An 18,158-nucleotide genomic window follows, 5' to 3' on the forward strand; every position below is an offset into this window, starting at 1 on the left:
TTCCGAGCCAATACTACCATATCACCCAGTCTTGACCAACTACGATCGGCCACGAGCTCTCATCGTCTCACGATGATCTTGTCACGAAGTGACCAATATGGCACACGCAAAAAATCCGTAGGATCCAAATTAGAGAAAGCGATACCGTGAGTCGAAACCAAGGTGACTCCAGTCTCCAGGATTATATAGGGAGTATCGACTATATGTTTGAAGAAATCATCGCGAGAAGTAGCACCATGTTGAATGCCGTCCCATCCACCATCCGCCGGGCTTCCGAAGATTGCCTCCGGTAGCGGCTGGATCGAAGAACCGCAGTGGAGAGGCCGGCGGTGGCCACGCTGATCGCTGCCCGAGTCGCAAGTTGAGCGATGCGGGGGTCAGATCCTGCTTTTACGCACGGGCCCTCCACACCTCCGTGCCGCTGCCGCAACACCGTTTCCTCCCAGGCAGCTTAAACTGCTTGCTTCGTGACCAAAACAAATACTCCGTTCGTTTTTCATCTACGTGTTACGGCTGGAAAAGTAGCTAGTACGCATTTAGGAGCCGGTGCCGCGTTTTCTCGGGACGAGGCGTGCGTTCGTTCGCATGGCTGCATGCAGCAGCGTTGCCCCCGTCTGTTCATCCGGCGATAGACTCTGAAACTACCGCATTAGTATCCCTTCCTCTCCGGCACCGCAATTCCTTCGACAAAATTAGCAGATTCATACATTCCCCCCCTCCCCCCCTCCCCCCTCTCACCCCCCCAAATCTTTGCCATCTCTAGATCATTCTTGTTGATGATCAACACGTACAACAGAAAAAATAAGAACCGAGGCTCTCAGTGGTCATAACTACAGATCAATGGAGACAATTTTTGAGCGAAAGGAAGTCACGGTGGCCGGGGTGTTTACGCGGATAAAGAACGAAGCATAAGGATGGATGATGGCGGGAGCAAAGCACCTTTCCAAGCTGCTAGCCTGAGCGTAATGTATGTTTGTAGTAGTTTTCTTACAGGAGTTTTCTTCATGTTTCTTGTCTGTGCATAGAGGTATTCTTTCTTCTGTACAATTTTTTTAGCCTGTGTGGGATCCTTCTCCTTTTTAATATAATTGGCAGCTCTCCTGCCGGTTTGTTTCAAAAAAAAATTGAAGAAAACTCTCAAAAAAAATGAGCTGCACCCAACACCATACCCGTACTCCAGTCCAATCTATAGGCTCAACATTCAAGTCCGTCGTAGATCTTTTATTGCTTGGATCTGCATTGGAGGAAGGCTGGAAGGGAGAGATGTGAAAGAACACAGATGGCTTCCTTCCTCCATGGGTAGTTTAAATAGGACCACCACCGGTGTTCGTCCAAATTTGATTTTCAAAACTGATGGTGGGAGCGGCAGGAAAGGAAGACATGCCGGTTTTCAAAACTGGAAGGGTTGGAACATGCGAGCGGCAGCCAAAAGTTTCACGAGAGCGGGCAAAGACGATGGGCGCGCGATTGTATACCAACGGAGAGTACTACGTTGGAGATCACCGTGCCCGTGCAGGCAAATCGTGGCAGCGCAAGGTCAGTCAACTCCCGATCTTCAGGTGGCGTGCTGCATCCGAGCTGGAGCCTCGATCTTCACATGGCCGCCGTGTCAGGAGGGGCTGCGGATGGATTGGTTGACCTTGAGTCCTTCACCCACCCAGCCGAGCCCCGCCACGTCAGCCATGCGGCATGTCCACCATGTTTGACTGTTCAACGCTAGGCGTTTTGACTTTTCCACGTAAACAGGGAAGAGACAACCTCGCCGGACGTGACGAATGCCGCACACAGCGGCACAGGTGCCGCCTCACTAGCGGCCGACGTTGCTGCGGCTTCCTCCTGATGATAATCGCCATCGGCCGCATCTTTCCGACTGCAAAGCGGATCTGCAGTTTCTATGCGATCTACCTGAGAAGGCGTAGTGACGGGTGTGTTGCTTTCCACTCGATCAGCCAGCTAGCTTCATCAGGGATTTTGCAACTTGAGCATCCATGGACATGGATGACGGGATACTGTTTGGTCAAAGTTCCGTGATAGGCAAGGTACAGGTAGTTTGGAAGATGCAGGAGTCAGCGTTGGTGCAGGGACAGTAATGGAGCAGCACACGTACAGCGGTACAGCCCAGACTGGCCCATAAACAAATAAGCAGGTATGTTCAGCGTTCACTACAGTTTACAGAAGAAAAAAAACAGCGCTGCGGTTGGGAGCCGAGCATCTCGCTGGCGCCGACAACGCCTCCGGTGTGGCGGCTCGCTCACCCCCGTCCACGGTTGCCGGGTGCCGGCCCTCGCTCTCCGCCATACGCCATCGCCGGGTGCCGCACCTCACTTGTTCCCGTCGTCTAGACCTGCCGTCCGCTAATGCGAAGTGGTTTCGGGTTTCGACGGGCCGCCGGTGCCGCCGGCACCGCCGAGGGTCCCAGACACAGCCACGACCACGCTCAGGTGTTGCACCACCATGGAGAGGGCAACCGGCCATGCCCAGGTGCTGGCACTACCGCCTGCACATGACCTTCTACAAGAGGGCAACAACAGGAAACTTCAGTGAAGAAAAAAGAAAGTCAATTCCAGTATTGTCAATCTAGAACACACTAACCTTTGCTCCATGAGTGCTTGCTTGCAAAATGACTATGCTTCTAGAACTGAACACTTGGTTGCTTATTTGCAAACCCATAAAGTACTAGGAAGGCCAAAAAGGTGCTTTCTTGCAAAAAGGCAAAAGCGCGAAGTCCCAGGATGCTCAAGTTGCAAAATGGCAAAACATATATAGCTGAACCACCAACTACAGTGATTGCAAAATTTCTGCTTGCACACTTCACCAGAACTGAGTAAAAACATCATTTGTGAGTGGTCCCTGTAAATTAAATAAATTATATTTCTTCCTTTGTTGTCTTGTATAGTTCCACTCCGTGCTTCTCGTGTCCATCGCTTCAACACATGTTGTGACTGTAGTAACTTAATATTCATCAAATCAATAACATGGCCACACAATATCCCAATTCTGTCAAACTGCCGGCAGCTGCACTCAACTGTTTGCTTCTAAGGATCACCGGCAACTTTATACTCCTCCTGAAAGGTAAAATCTCCTACTAGATATTCATTAGTACCATCCTATGGCTTGGTGCAAGCTGCTAAGGATCCTTGAAAAGCTTCAAATATAGGTGGTGTATATAGTTTGCCAGCCTGCACCAACATAGGTGGTGGTACCCTCATAAAGATTTTAGGCAACTTTTTCCTTGAAATCAAATTCTGAATCTAACTCATTCTTCCTTTTTCCTTGTACCACCCTTTCAAAATGCTTAAAAAACCTGATCATATCAAAATCAGATTTGAAATGTATTTTCAAGTCATTGTTTAAACTCTCACTCAATTGTGTGCTTCTCATTCCTAATGTAAAACATCCTTCATATAACATGCAGCCCATTTTTCTTTCAACTTGTATATATTATCCAACCAAGTTTTCTTTCTCACCTTTTGCCTTATGAGGGGAAAATTTTGTTCAAATTCTGCAATGTCTTCATACTCAAACATGCATGCACTAAAATCTGATAGAATACTTGTATCGTCAGTCTCCTCTTCATGCGTTTCCTTTTTCTTTGCTTTCTTCTTTTTATTCTTCTCTTTTTTCTCTTCTTCACTTGCCTCTTCATGTAGACGTTTGACAGCATTTTGCATGATGAAAGGTGCACAATCCATGCCATGCTTCTCCAAACACTACTGCAACTGCCTTTCCCATTGCAACATCTTGATCTGTATAAAATGTTTTAGGCTCCTGTCCATTTTGAGCTTCTAAAAAGGTCTCAAACAACCACTTGAAGGAATCAAAAGTTTCATCATACAAGAGAGCAGCACCAAAAACTACAGTTTCTCTAAAATGATTGAATCCAACAAAGACATCAAAAGGCCTGCTTTCCTTGTTTGTTTCAAAAGTAGTGTCAAAACTAACAACATCACCAAATTTTGCATAATCCACGACCATTTTAGCATCAGCCTAAAATATGGTTGCTATTTTTCCATCACAATCCCTTTGGAATGCATATTGGAATGATTGGTTTTCAGCAACTTTATCTTAAAAATACTAAGCATGCTACCAGCTTGGCCATATCCCATCTCTCGCTGCCACTTGCTCCGCAAATAGTTCTTGACGAAGGGTGTAGCTAAGATTGTGGCCCACCAACTTGACGACTAGGCAACTTATGTGCAGCTTTTGGCCCAATTCCTGCATTATCTACCGTTTCAATTTCAAAAGCATGTAATTCTGAAATCTTCCTTTGGGACACCATTAAGTGCAATGTTTCTGGCAGGTATAGTGCGTGATTGTGTTCCAAAACCAGCTCAGACACTTTCACAATTTCTTTCTTTCGATCCATTTTAAGATTCATGTAAACTTGGCATTCGGTTCTCGTTTCAGCTCTAGGGCACTTTGTTAAATGATCCCTTTTGTCTAGTGATCGACGACCCTCTTTTGCACAAACAAATCTACATGATGTAATCTTATCATCAGATGGCCTTTTGTTTGTATACTTTTTTCTGACCTCGAATCCTTTCTGTCCACTGTAGCCAAAATGCTCAAGCCTCATCTGAAGTTCTAAATTCCATGCCAACTTGAGGTACCAAACCAAGCAGTATACTTCTGCAATTAAAAAAATAACATGACCAGGGGACTTATGCAAGTGCAGAGGAAAATATTAGACTAAAATCCATATGATGTCGCATAAGATTAACAAGGTGGGTTGTATTACTTACGTATTTGAATCATGCTGTGCTTTGTTAGCCTCTTCTTCCATATCAGTACTTAAGAATGAAATTTCAACGGGTTGCTTCTTCCATGAGAAAAGAAATGCTGAGCAAGTTCAAAGCAATCTGATGATGATACTTTGATCAATTGCAGGGCCGTTCATGAGGAAAGATAGCAGATTCAGAGAAGTTCCTGGCTCGTTGATAGTCAGCTTCGCTACTCCCGCCTTTTTCCGTCGATCTCGCGCCGTTTTCCGTCGTTGGCGATGTTTTTCTCGGTCTCCCGCGTTTTCTACCCATCTGCTGCATCTGCAAACGGGCCAGGCTGGACTCCACGCTTTGGGCCCAAATGAGAGGAAACCTCGTTCCTGTACGCTGCCGTCAGATGCGGATCCAACGGCGCCGCGGCTCCGACCTCTCTCTGAGGTAGCTTCAACAACTTCAGAGGATCCCAGGTTCCCAGCTCTGATGCGAGGCACTCGACCCGCCGCGCGTGACACCGTGGGCGCCAGGAGTCCCGCCTTGGCCAATGCAGTCCTCGCCACGGCGGCACGCCGGCTCGTCGGCCATCGGGACGACGTGGCCACGCGCGAAAGAGAGCATGGAGGAGGGCGTCAGCCTCTTCGTCGCCCGTGGCCGTGGCCATGGTCATGAACTACGGCGATACCTTGTTTAGTCAAAGTCTATGATCCGCCTTGTGCTCCATCGTTTCAAGCGGGTTCAGAGGTAGTATTCCTTTAGTAATGCAAATGACACGCTTTCAAGACAAAAAAAACAGACATGTATCCATTCTTCTTTGGAGGGGATTTGCATCGATTTGCGTAGGATTTTTATTTGGTCTGAACATGCATATACACGACACCCCGTTCTTTAAATCACCACAAGCCAGTAGCAACGAGAAACGCCCAGCTGCTCCATAAATCATAAGCAGGGCCCAAAGTACAGTAACCAAAACTGCAGATTCCAAAAGAAATTCTAGTGAACCAGAAACAGCAGCATTTACATTTCACCGGATGCGGGACACCTCAAAATCAACATGCTAAAAATTTCAGAGGTTGCAACCATTTCATGCAGCATTTACACTTGACCGGAGCGGAAAAGGACAGCACACGGTAGAGAATGAACACCAATGCGCACGGCACAAGGGAACATCTTTCTTAGCTAGACTTTGCTCATTACCATTTTGAGTCTTGCAAACGCGACAAATTGAAATGGGCTCCAGTTCAGCTTCAGTTCGGTACAGCCTACACTCCTAAATGGATAACGACCATCTAATTCGGCCCTAGACATCACAAAAGGTTACAGCTACAGCTACGCTTCAGCAGATGGAGCACCATTGTCGCAGGTTAGTTCTGATCCTACAGCGCTGGAGGCCTAGAGCCTTTCAGGGGCGGGCTTCACTATGCCCTTCACAGCAAACACCAGTGCGCCTTCGTTTTCCAGCTCCTTGATAAACTGCTCTGATCTTGGCGTCTGCGCAACGACAAGGCCAAGCAGCTTGGTTGGGGGAGCTTCTGAATTTGCTTGGGGCTTTTTATGATCACCGAGATCAGTCTCGGTGCCAACGTCATGGACAGCATCTGGTGTCGGCTGGCTCCCTGATGGCATGGTACCCTTTGAAACATGCATTTCTTGGTTCTGGGCATCGCTTTGCATCTTGTCTTGATGATCCTTTTTCTCGGACGTGTGTGATTTAGAGACCGTTGAGACTTTTTGTTTCACTTGGGTAGCTGCTTTGCTCCTACCTAACCTGCGCCTGAACACTCCCCACAGATAGTGTTTCCTCCCTTGGAACACTACAAAACAGCAGGATTTAATATGTCAACTACAATAGCCATAGATGACTAAACTCTAAATCGTAAGAACTTGACTGCAAGAAAAAAAAATAACTTTCCAAGTGTGGTAGTGGACAGTAGAAGCAATAGTATTGCAAAGTTCTGACCAAATGCAAATGCAAAACAGGTGCAGTGCCATATCGTATCCATGGCACTAGTAAATTACATTGTCAAAATGAAATACAATACTTACTTTGACATTGCTCTGGTAGAAGAACAGAAGGGAAGATTAGCAGCTTGGAAAGTCCAACAACATATTTGAGAACTATGCTATGATCAGTGACATACTGCACTAGTCGATCCAGCTCTTTATTTGGCCTACAAATGCAACAAGAACATTTAAACTAGCATGTAGCTGAAAATACAATACAAACAAGTATTCATAGGGGTAGGTCACACACCTCATATTATCCGAAAAGAAATACAAGCTGATGTTTTCAGCAGTAAGTTCCAATGCCTCCCATCTACTTTGCCAGGCTTTCAACTCCGAATGCTTGGTTACTTTCATAACTGGTGGTAATGAAAGTGATAATTCCTGCACCTTCTTGGATGCTTGATTTGACAGGTGTGCAGCCAATGGAATATACTCCTGGCCAATCTTCATGATCCCACTATCAGCATAAAACGTGAAAATATTAGCCACCGCAGAGAAAAATATCGAAATGCTTTCGAATGAATAGGATGGGCGTCTAACATACGTCCATTTAGGTCTATCAATGGGTTGTGGACAAATAAAGCTTTGTTGATCAGTAGGTGCCGAAACAACTGGCATCCTGGATAGGCTGCAGTGGCCGAGGGTCCCTGCAGCTTCTGATGCCAACTGCTCAGCATCATTCGGTGCGCACCGAACACTAGGATTCCCTACAGGTGCTTTTTTGTCTTTAGTGGCCCTTCTCTGCTTCTTTGTCTGCGTATGATTATTGACGTGTTGTTCATTTGAATTTCCTGAACGCAACACTTCCTCATGGTTTTTTGCAGATCTTCTCTGGTTCATCACAGCACTTTCTACATGTCTCTTATGCATCCTTACTTGCCCCTCATTCTCACTGCATGGAGGGTTCAAATTTTCCACATGCATGGCCTCGGCATCTTCACTATGTGGTACAATAAGTCGTTTTCTTTTCATGGGCACGGCATTCTCAAAAGTTTGAGCAGAACTAGAACATCTTGGCACTGCATCATTTAATTCCTTAGCCTCTGAAGACAACTCCAAGGAAGCACTTAGGCAAGTATGATCAAGCTGCTTTGATGGCCTACAATTTTTCAGCTGCGCATGATCAGCGTTCCTATCTTTCACAATGAGCTTGATTTTCTGATGTTTAGTATGATGTTGAGTGTCTCTGTTTGGTTGCTTTTTAAAGCTACTTTGTGTTGCCTTGCATGGGCTAAAATTATTGGAAGGCAATGACTCACTGTTAACATCTTCCATTTGTGATAATTGGCTACAAACCACATTTTTTACAGCAGAAACTGAAGCCTTTGGTACATCATTTTGAGTATCCCTTCCCTTCAGCCCTGACTTGGGATCAGAACTTTCATTATGGTCATTGTGACTGCAATAGACCTCCAATTGCCCTCTCTCGTTTTCTATGGTGCACAGAAAATGTTTACCTGATCTATTTGCTTCATCTGAGTTATCTACATCAGAAACTAAGCAATCTTTTGCTGTAGAGGTACTTGATCCCTGGTCATTATCTAGTGCAGGGGTGACAGTTTCCATGCCTGACAAGCATTCAGTTCTTTCAGTGCTGTTTTTCTCAACAGCAGGTTCTCCTCCCCCATTTGAGGAACTTGATGGCTCTGCCAAGGGACTTGATCCCTGGACGTTATCCAGTGCAGGGGTGATAGATTCCGTGCCTAACAAGCATTCTGTTTTTTCAGCATGGTACTTCTCGACAGCTGAGTCTCCTCCATTTGAGGAACTTGATGGCTCTACAGTCTTCGACATTGACTTTAAGTCCAAGTACTCTTTAGAAGGATCCAAGACATCCGTATTCTCAACACCCAGATCTGATACTTGCATTGGCTGTGAGTAATTTGATGGAGGCTTGGATCCTAGGATACTCTTCGGTGCATCATCCTGTGGTTTAACCACCTCCAAAGGGTCAGGTTGTTCCCAACTTTTTGATGTTTCAGAATCATCACCATGCTCCTCGCTTGGCAATGTAGGAGCAGTTCCATCAGTAAAAGACGAACGGGATTGCTCAACATTATTAACTGAAGCAAATAAGCCTGCCTCTGTTCCTTGTTCTTCAATTTTTAATGCAGGGTCCAAGGGTGCACAGCTTGTACCATCTGGATTAACCACCTCCAAAGGATGAGACTGTTTTGCAATTTCCAATGAATGACTAGAACCATCTTCCTGCTCCACAATTGGTACTGTAGGACAAGAATCATCCCTAACAAATGGATGGGATCTCTCAACATCACAGTTTAAAGGAATGGACCCTTCAACATAATTCAGTGACAAAGAACAGCTATCCTTTTCTTTTGAGAGGTCCATACACTCCATAGTGTTCATAGTAGGTTCAACATCAACCATCGTCTTTCGTATTTCTGCAGCAAGGTCAGGAGCCGAGTGACTTGAACCATCAGCACTTTCTAGCTGATAAATTAAGTGATCCTTTTTACTTTCCCCTTCCTTTTCAACATCATTGTGCTTTGCCTTTTCCTCGACGAACATTTCGGAAGAGTTGAATGTACCTCCACTTGGAAAATGTTTAGTGCAAGCATCGGTACTATCTCTTCTTGCCTTGCGCGATCTATGCCTACGACGCCCCCAAATACTACATATTTTTGCCTTGTGTGATCTATGTCTACGATGCCCCCATGACCATGGTTCCTTCGTCACCTCCACTCCATCGACATTTGGTTCATTAATTATAAAAGAACCCCATTGAATAGGGTGGTGGTCATCGCACATCCACTTCAATGATTCCGCAACTTCATTGGGTTTAGGGAGGCAATCTTCACACAACCATTCAATTGATGAGCCATCATAAATAACCGGATTCAAACAATATCTACAAAAAACCACAAACCACACTAGTTAAGGATAGATTGTTGAATGCCTCAGGAGCCATAGAGGTATACACTCAGGGATACATGAGATTATAATTTTTCTCATTTGAATCATGTCGTTACATGTTTACAAGTCTTCGAGATATGCCATTAGTTACCCCTTCTATGCATTCATCAAAATTTCTAGACTAATTGCCCATATCGTCATCCTTCCCCCCCTTCTCTCTTGTTCACCTCTCTCCATCTCCTCTTTCAACTCCTTGTGATCGCGCTATGGTGTCGCGCCCACCTATCCCCTTACATTGTCGTTCTCACCAAATGTTGTGGACTCTTCTGTTGGGAGAGTGTACAACTGGAGGAAGAAGGCGCCAGCAGCCTCTAGTGGCTGAGTAGGTGCCAGATTGTTTTAGTTTGTTAGCTGGGTCAGTAATTTGTTAGGCTTAAGATAAGAATGAGGAGTTTCCCACGCTATGACGGTAGCACGGACCCGATCCTTTAGCTCCACAAGGCGGAGCAATTCTTCCACGCTGACCGCACCTCCGAGGACGAGTGCGTCTGGCTCGCCTCTTTCTACATGGAAGGTGATGCCTAGGACTGGTATTACCGCCTAGAGCAGAACCACGACGCCCCCACATGGCTGGAGTTCATCGACAAGGTGCAACGGGCATTCGATCCCCCGACGCGCAGCAATCCGCTCGGCGCCCTCATGAAGCTTCACCGCACCGGGACAGTGGACGAGTACAAGGCGCAGTTCCTGCCCCTGCTCGCCCGTCGCCACACTCTCCAGGAACAGGATCAAATCGATCTCTTCATTGGCGACCTTTACAACCCGCTGCAGACCGACGTCGAGCTCCAGCATCCGACCACCCTCGACGATGCCATGGGTCTCGCTCGGGCCTTTGAGTGCCGCCTACAGCTAGACGACGATGATGGCACTGCGGCCTGTTTCCCTGCCCGCGCCAATCCCTTGGTCCGGTCGCGCTCGTCTCACGCCCCAACTGGTCCCCAGACTCTGCGCCAGGTGCCAAGACGGTGCCGTCAACGCCGGCCGCTCCAACCAAGACCGCCCCTCCAGCCAGCACGCGCTTCAAGCGCTTGACGCCACAGGAGATGGCCCAGCGCCGAGCGAAAGGCCTCTGCTTCAACTACCCCGAGAAGTTCTCCAGGCATCACAATTGCACGACAAAGGGCTTGTACCTAATGGAGCTTGATGACGACGCTCTGCTCCCGGGCACCGCGAAACCGACGACGGATCCGTCCGACGATGTCGAGATCTCCCTCCACACCCTCACTGGAATCAAGACGGCGAACACCATGCACTTGGCCACCTCCATCGCCAGTGCCTCCCTTCAGGCCCTTGTGGATTCAGGGTCCACGCATTCCTTCATCGCCACGACCATAACCTGCCGCCTCGGCCTCCAGCCTGCTCCACGCCCCGGCCTGATCGTGGGGGTTGCCAATGGGGATCGCGTCCAGTGTGCCGGAGTCTGTGCCGCCGTGCCTGTCACCATCGGCAACGAGGGATTCTTCATCAACCTCTTCATCCTTAAGCGGGAGGCCTTCTGCTGGACCGACGCCGCCACCGCCACCTTCAACGCGCTCAAGTCAGCCCTAACTTCTAGTCCGGTTCTATAACTGCCTGACTTCACGATGTCGTTCTTCATCGGCTGCGACGCTTCCAGCTCCGGCTTCGACACCATCCTCCACCAAGGCGCGGTGCCAATCACCTTCTTCTGTCACGCAGTGGCTCCACAGCATGCCAAACTAGCGGCCTACGAACGCGAGCTCATTGGCTTGGTCAAGGCCGTGCGCCATTGGCGGCCGTATGTCTGGGCACAGCCATTCACCGTCCGCACCGACCACTTCGCCCTGAAGTTCCTCCTAGACCAGCGCCTCTCCACCATCCCCAGCACACTTGGGTCAGCAAGCTATTCGGTTATGACTTCACGGTGGAATACAAGCCAGGACACCAGAACGGGCCCCTGATGCCTTGCCATGCCGCGAGGAGGACGCTGCAGCTATGGCAGCTTGCACCCTCTCCCGTCCGGACTTCAAGCTGTTCAACGAGTTCCAACAGGAGGCTGAGATGCTGCCAGAGATCGTCACCAAGCGCCAGAAGATTGACCAGGGCCTTGTGGGGGCCAACTGGTCCGTCGTCGACGAGTTCGTCATGCACCGTGGCCGCATCTTCGTTCCCGACTCCTCGGCGTTCTGGACGCAGCTCTTGCACACGGCGCACGGCGCTAGTCATGAAGGCGTCCAGAAGACACTCCACCATCTGCACGCCTCCTTCTATAGCCCCCAAGCCAGCAGACGCGTCTGCGACTTTGTGTGGGGCTGCGTTGTCTGCCAGCGGAACAAGACGGAGCATTTACACCCGGCTGGACTGCTACAGCCGCTAGATGTTCCCCACACTGTCTGGGCTGACATCACCATGGATTTCGTTGAAGGTTTTCCCAAGGTGGGCAGCAAATCAGTAGTCCTCATGGTGGTGGACAGATTCTCCGAGTACTCGCATTTCATCGCCCTCGGCCATCCTTACAGCGCAACATCGGTTGCCCAGGCGTTCTTCGACCAGATTGTGCAGCTCCATGGGTTGTCGTGCTCCATTGTCAGCGACAAGGACCCGATCTTCACCAGCGCATTCTGGATTCAGCTGTTTCGTCTGTCAGGTGTCACGCTGCGTCTCAGCTCCGCTTTTCACCCACAAACTGACGATCAGTCAAAGGTCACTAATCAGGTGTTGCGCGTCTACCTTCGTTGCCTTGCCGGCGACCGTCCGCGGAGTTGGCTGCGGTGGCTGCCATGACTCGTCCTACCAGACAGCCCTCCAAACCATGCCATTTGAGGTCGTATATGGCCGGCCGCCTCCTACTTAGGCCGCTTATCAGCATGGTCTGTTACGAGTGGCCTCCTTGAACAAACAACTCGTCGAGAGGGATGTGTTCTTGGCTGTTGTTCAGGATCGGCTCCTCCAGGCGCAAGGCATTATGAAGCAACAGCATGATACGGCACATTGGGATGTCACTTTTGCTGTGGGTGACTGGGTATGGCTTCATCTTCACCAGCGCGCGGCGTCGTCCATCAAGAATGCCCAGAATGCCAATCTGGCTCCTCGCTACTACGGGCCCTTTTAGGTGATTGAGTGCATTGGCTCTGTCGCCTATCGTCTCCAGCTTCCTACTAGGGCGCGCATCCACAATGTGTTCCATGTGGTGTTCTTGAAGCAGTTTCATGGCAAGGCCCCGACTACCATTGCTCCCCTGCCTACCATTGTGCACGGTCATGCTGTTCCTGAACCCGATAAAGTTCACCGTGCACGCCTCAATCGTGGTTTTTGGGAAGTCCTGGTGCATTGGCTAGGTCAAAGTACTACTGATTCAACCTGGGAACGGCTCGAAGAATTCAAGTCCACCTATCCAGACTTCCAGGTCGAGGACGAGTTGTTTCGAAAGGAGGAAGGAAGTGTTGTGGACTCTTTTGTTGGGAGAGTGTACAGCAGGAGGAAGAAGGCGCCAGCAGCCTCTAGTGGCAGAGTAGGCTCCAGATTGTTTTAGTTTGTTAGCTGGGTCAGTAGTTTGTTAGGCTTAAGATAAGAATGAGAGAAGTTAGTTGAGATATTGTAGTGGCGGGCACTCATATAAGCCGAGCCACAGTAGAAGGTAGGCAAGCAGAAGTAGGATCAATCTATTCAGATCCTCCTAGGGAGGGCGAACCTGATCTGCTGTTGCACTATTATCATCAATAAATAGCCAATTCTCTAGCCCTATCACCAAAGGATGTCACGTGGACGGGGCGGGTGGCACCACCAATGATGGTGGGAAGAACAAAGTCACCTTCTCCCACGCACAGCCAAAAGGAGCAGCCACAGGCATGGCAGAGGTTTTGGACCCAACAACATTCTTTTGCTAGGATAGAATTAGGTTGGTGCCATGCAACAGATGAATAGGAGAGGAGTCGAGGTGCTAGACCCAATAGCGTTCATCGTCAGGAGAGAATTAGGTCGGCACCCTCAAGCCAATACGGAAGATGAACATAAGAGGGTCAAAGGAAGAATACAAGGGCAATTTGGTCCAAATTTTTTAACAAATGCATCAAATGGGTAAGTATAGCATATATCAAAGAGATGTAAATTGTAGTGGCACAATTCAAATATCACAAGTAGAAATTGTATTTATCCACACTAGTGAAATTATAATGGCACAGATCCAATTAACGCAAACAATTAATACAAGGACAAATCACAATCAAGCCTACCAGCTTGTTTTGTCCAAGGGAATTTATGTGACAGGTAAGTTTTTGCTCCCTGCGCTTACCTTACAAGGTGTATTTCATCGCTAGGACAAGTTTTTGGCCAACAATTACTCAACTAGTTTTTGTTTTGTGTGGTACAAAACTATAATCATAAGAAGGTATTTGTCATACAAATATAATGACATCTTGTATAAAACAATTATATAATTGTTGGCCAAAGGCTTGTCCTAACGAAATGATATGAGCCTTATAAATAAAAGAGTAGAATGCACTAGAGAACCATCAACTTATAAGGAGGCGTCACTTAGGACCACAAACTCTGAAAGTACAATACTCGGTGCATAAACTTTTCAAGTTATCACAATGAGTGTTCATCTTCTCTCTCATCATTCAACTGCTTCCTAGAGTTGGAGTGTGCTTACAGGGTGGTGTTTGTTGAAGAGGAACAAGGGAAAGCATCTGTTGCTCCAGCCCGTCTCTCTCCCTCAACTAATAACTTAATTCTTCCCTTTCATTTGCCAGAAGCATCAAGGCATTCAGGCATCTTCACTCCCTCTGATCCCTTCCACCTCCAAACAGCATCTCCGCGCACGTGTGGTGGCGTCGACTACCAAGCAAGGCAAAGAGCCAAGCAACGCCAAGGAAGTGACGTACAAGCCCCGACCTCCGAGTGGCGGCTCGTGGCAGTGCTGCCGCTACTTCTAGTGGTGGCCGCGGCGAGCGAGCGGCAGTGCCTAGCGCGGGTGTAGGGCCCCCAATGCAACACCACCGCGCGTACACTACGATGATGTACATGGGCATGCTACAAGACTACGAGTTGTAAGTCGTTGGGTGTGTCATGATGCATGGCCTTACCCAGGTCCGCACCGATGCCGATGCTGACAGTGTCCTTATTGCCTCCACCAACATCCTCCACCCAAAACATGCTCAACAAAATGCCCCAGCAAAAGACCATGGAAGAAACAAAGATAGAGGGATGAGAGAGATGTCCAGTAAGCGTGCCATGTCAGCGCTAGACGCCCGTGTGGAGAGGTATGGACCTAGGTGACACAGCATAAAGGGTTCATGCACCTAGAAAATGTACTTTCGAAGTTTGTGGACCAAAGTGACCCCATTACAAGTTGATGGACCTCTTGTGCATTTTATACTAAATAAAATGGGAATAGATGTAAATAAAATGGGAGTAGTTGGTTAAAGGTCTTTGGAGTCCCTTGTTTTCTTTGTTAGCATAAAAAAATTGATATCATGGGCCAAGTGGGACTAGCAGACTACATGTTGAAGACAGTAACAACGCCCTAGTGGCGAAGCTAATGATGGTGGCAAGGCCTTGTGACCTTGTGATGTACAAGGCGGTGGACATCATTGTCCGAGGCGGTGGCAAGTGATAGGTAGACTATGACATATCACCATCCTTAATTCATGTGCAACGGTTCAAATAGTAATATCGCGACCTATATTCTGGTCTCTAGACCGTGTGACCCAAGTGTTCAGGTGTTTTGGGATTACTCCTACCTTGATAGTCTAGAAAGATGGGTTCTTATAAGCCTTTATGTTTCTAACATAGCACCTCTAGGTTAGCAGCTTAATGCAAATCAAGGATGAAAGTGTAGGGGTGCTACCGTCATGGGGTTTAGGATGTAAAGGGATTTGGACGCCCTGATGCCATATGATAAACAAGGGCAGAATTGATGCAGATTATTCTCTACAAGAATATTGATAAACCCCATGCATCCACACTCCATCATGACAAGATAATCAAAATCCATGCATATTTGTTCCTTTACTTAGGCATTTAATATGAAAATAAAAGACATGAAACTAAAGTAGAAAGAGAAGTTAAAGCCTTACAGGTGCCTAGTAGCATTCTTGCAGCTGTTACATTGTACCAAAAGATGCCTGTAGCCAACATCACCACACACTTCGCATACAGCATCCTACAGAAAACATAAACATATAAATTGGGGTTACTTTACACAATCTCAATTAAAATAACGATACTGCATGGAGCAAATAAGCACATCCACATTCGATGCATTCTTGTAAGGTGTTTCTCACGTTCCTATCAGTACGAAACTGTAGTTGATTTTGAAACACAAAATCTAAAAGAACAGAACCTGCTTCTCAGAAGTGCTTCACATTTCTGTAAGGTGGTTTGTTTGGCGCCCACCTTATGCTTCGAGTGGTTTTATGACCGAGCTAGGAATTGCTGTTGCCACTGCATTTCCTAAGCCTTTCCATTGTCAGTGGGCTAGGGGGGCCATGCTAACGACTCCTTCGCCATGCTGCTCACTGGCTTCTATTTGTAACCCCTCCACACCCAACAAACTTGCAGCTCCACCCATGCATCCACAGTTCCTTCCTCAACTGTGGAGGAGCATGCTTCTCTTCCGCACCCTCAGCCCACCCCACCCTCATTCCATGTGGTGACCCCTGCCACCAAATCGACTACTGTTGCCACTTGCTACCACACTTGAAAAGCCATCAATCAATCACCCTCCGCACCAATCCTAAACAACCTGAACCAGAAACCCCCCAAACACTAATCCTAACCGCAGCTAGATTCACCCAAGTTGGAAGTTGGAGAATACCTCCTGAGCAGAATGTAACCGGGTGGCCAGAAAATCGGTTAGGAGGGGGCACAAAATGCTCTAGTGACAATGCAAAGCCTCTTGTCACATGCATGCACGGAGAAACATTTCTCCTCATGACCTCCTCTAGGAAATCACCACTATCAGCCAATTTCACCGCCCCACATGCAGATATTCAGCACTAGAACAGGATTAACCTTAACCCTAACCAAGTGTGACTCGATTCAATTCGATTCGATTCAATTCCCCTTCCAGCCGAACAGACACACATTTTGTTTCCCGAAGCCGAGCAAACGTAATCCGCAGAACATCGGACACCTTTCCCTCAGAGTAGATCTGCTTAATCCGCGATTTTCAACAAAGAAAGGAACACGCCGCACAAAACAAAGATGGTGGGGACTGGAGAGTGAGGATCCGTACCATCTCGCCGGCGCCGTCAGAGCTCAGAAGCTCCCCCTCTTGGTCGTCGATGTCGAGCCCCAGAGGGCCTCAACGCCAGAAGGGATGCAGGGGAGCGCTACCGAGACCTTGCGCCCTCCTCCCCATGGCTTCAGCTTCGGACTCAGCTCCCAAGTGAGCGCCGCCGCTGCCGCAAGTGAGCCCGCGGGCTTCGACTGGGGAAAAGGGTAGAAGCGGAAGGCGAAGCGGTGGCGGCGGCTGCGGATCCCGGGACCACTGGAACTCGGCAGCATCGGCGCGGCGCGTTGCCACCATGCGCGAATCCAGCGCCACGCGTGGCGCCACGATGAGCAGGTGGAGCGACACCCGGCGGCTGCCGTGGGGAAGCCTTCGCGATGGTGATAAACACGGCGCTCCCGTCGTCGGGGATATTTACTTTCTAATTTTAGAATAACACCTGCATATTTACTGCTGGATACTGGAGAGAAGTTTTACCAATAGATTTGCTATTTTCTACAACGTGACATGTCAAATCACCTCTCCACATTGGAATCGCCACGCGAAATGATTTCCATGCCCCTGACCTATCCTTCTACCCCCGCGCGTCACATCCCAACCCGAACCATGCCAACCATTCCCTTCCCATGGGCTCGAACCCTAGCCGGACCCCGAGGAAACGGCAACGACCGCGACGGCCGTGTCAGTCGAAGGTAAGTGCTCCATGCTTCCTCCAAGAATGGTTCTGAATTCCCTTGAGCTCCCATGATTTGCGTTCTTTCATCGCTCTAGGTTGGTGTTCGAGTAGATGATGGGTTCTTGCAGTTCTTAAACATGAAGCCTAGCAATTGTCCTCCATGGTAAGCTCAATTGAACTCACTGCACCGTATATGCATGTCTCTGGGATTGGGCATTTCTAACTTCGAAATTGTTTTATTGTTTATGATTATGTTAGGATTGATCCTGGCAGTACTTTTAGAATAGTTGTTAAGTGTGTAAAATTTAAGGCAATTCTGCAGTACTATGGTGTTTTGGATATGGGTGAGCAATGGCATGATCTATGAATTGATAGATGCAGTAGGTACAATCTTGATTCATTTGTTACTAACATGGTAAGTAAGATCATTTGGGGTCCTTCTCAAACACTTGCTGTGTGGGCAGTTGATACTGACAGTGCTGCTGAATGGAAGATCAAAAGGAACGAGCACTTTGAGAAGATGATTAGGTCCAAGTTACATGACAGGTTGACTAATGTGGTAGTGGAAGTAGTTGAAAAGGGCTATCAATAGGAGGAACAAGCTTGGGAAACTAGAGGTGGATCTATGGCCAGT

General features: G+C 48.0%; 1 protein-coding gene across 2 annotated transcripts; it reads right to left on the minus strand.

The window, feature by feature from the left end:
* Positions 1–5,712: 5,712 nt before the first annotated feature.
* On the minus strand, positions 5,713–17,243 carry LOC101775226. Of its 2 annotated transcripts, XM_004978692.3 has the most exons (6): positions 16,852–17,243; positions 15,692–15,777; positions 7,267–9,591; positions 6,970–7,179; positions 6,762–6,886; positions 5,713–6,529 (listed from the first exon to the last, which is right to left on the minus strand). In XM_004978692.3, exons 1-6 carry the CDS (start codon positions 16,852–16,854, stop codon positions 6,108–6,110), a joined length of 3,171 nt encoding a protein of 1,056 aa, XP_004978749.1. In that variant the 5' UTR covers positions 16,855–17,243; the 3' UTR covers positions 5,713–6,107. The 2 variants fall into 2 exon arrangements, with proteins under 2 accessions (XP_004978749.1, XP_022684879.1); XM_022829144.1 differs by lacking the exon at positions 6,762–6,886 and having other exon boundaries at positions 6,324–6,529.
* Between the last annotated feature and the right edge of the window lie 915 nt (positions 17,244–18,158).

Source organism: Setaria italica, chromosome VIII (assembly GCF_000263155.2).
Source record: "Setaria italica strain Yugu1 chromosome VIII, Setaria_italica_v2.0, whole genome shotgun sequence".
NCBI classification, from domain to species: domain Eukaryota; kingdom Viridiplantae; phylum Streptophyta; class Magnoliopsida; order Poales; family Poaceae; genus Setaria; species Setaria italica.

Excerpts from the sequence above, each read along its gene's own strand:
- LOC101775226 (XM_004978692.3), bottom strand. Across the intron at positions 7,180-7,266 it reads ATTGATAGACCTAAATGGAC|TGGGATCATGAAGATTGGCC; the intron begins GTATGTTAGACG and ends TTATGCTGATAG. Across the intron at positions 6,530-6,761 it reads TCTACCAGAGCAATGTCAAA|TGTTCCAAGGGAGGAAACAC; the intron begins GTAAGTATTGTA and ends GCTGTTTTGTAG.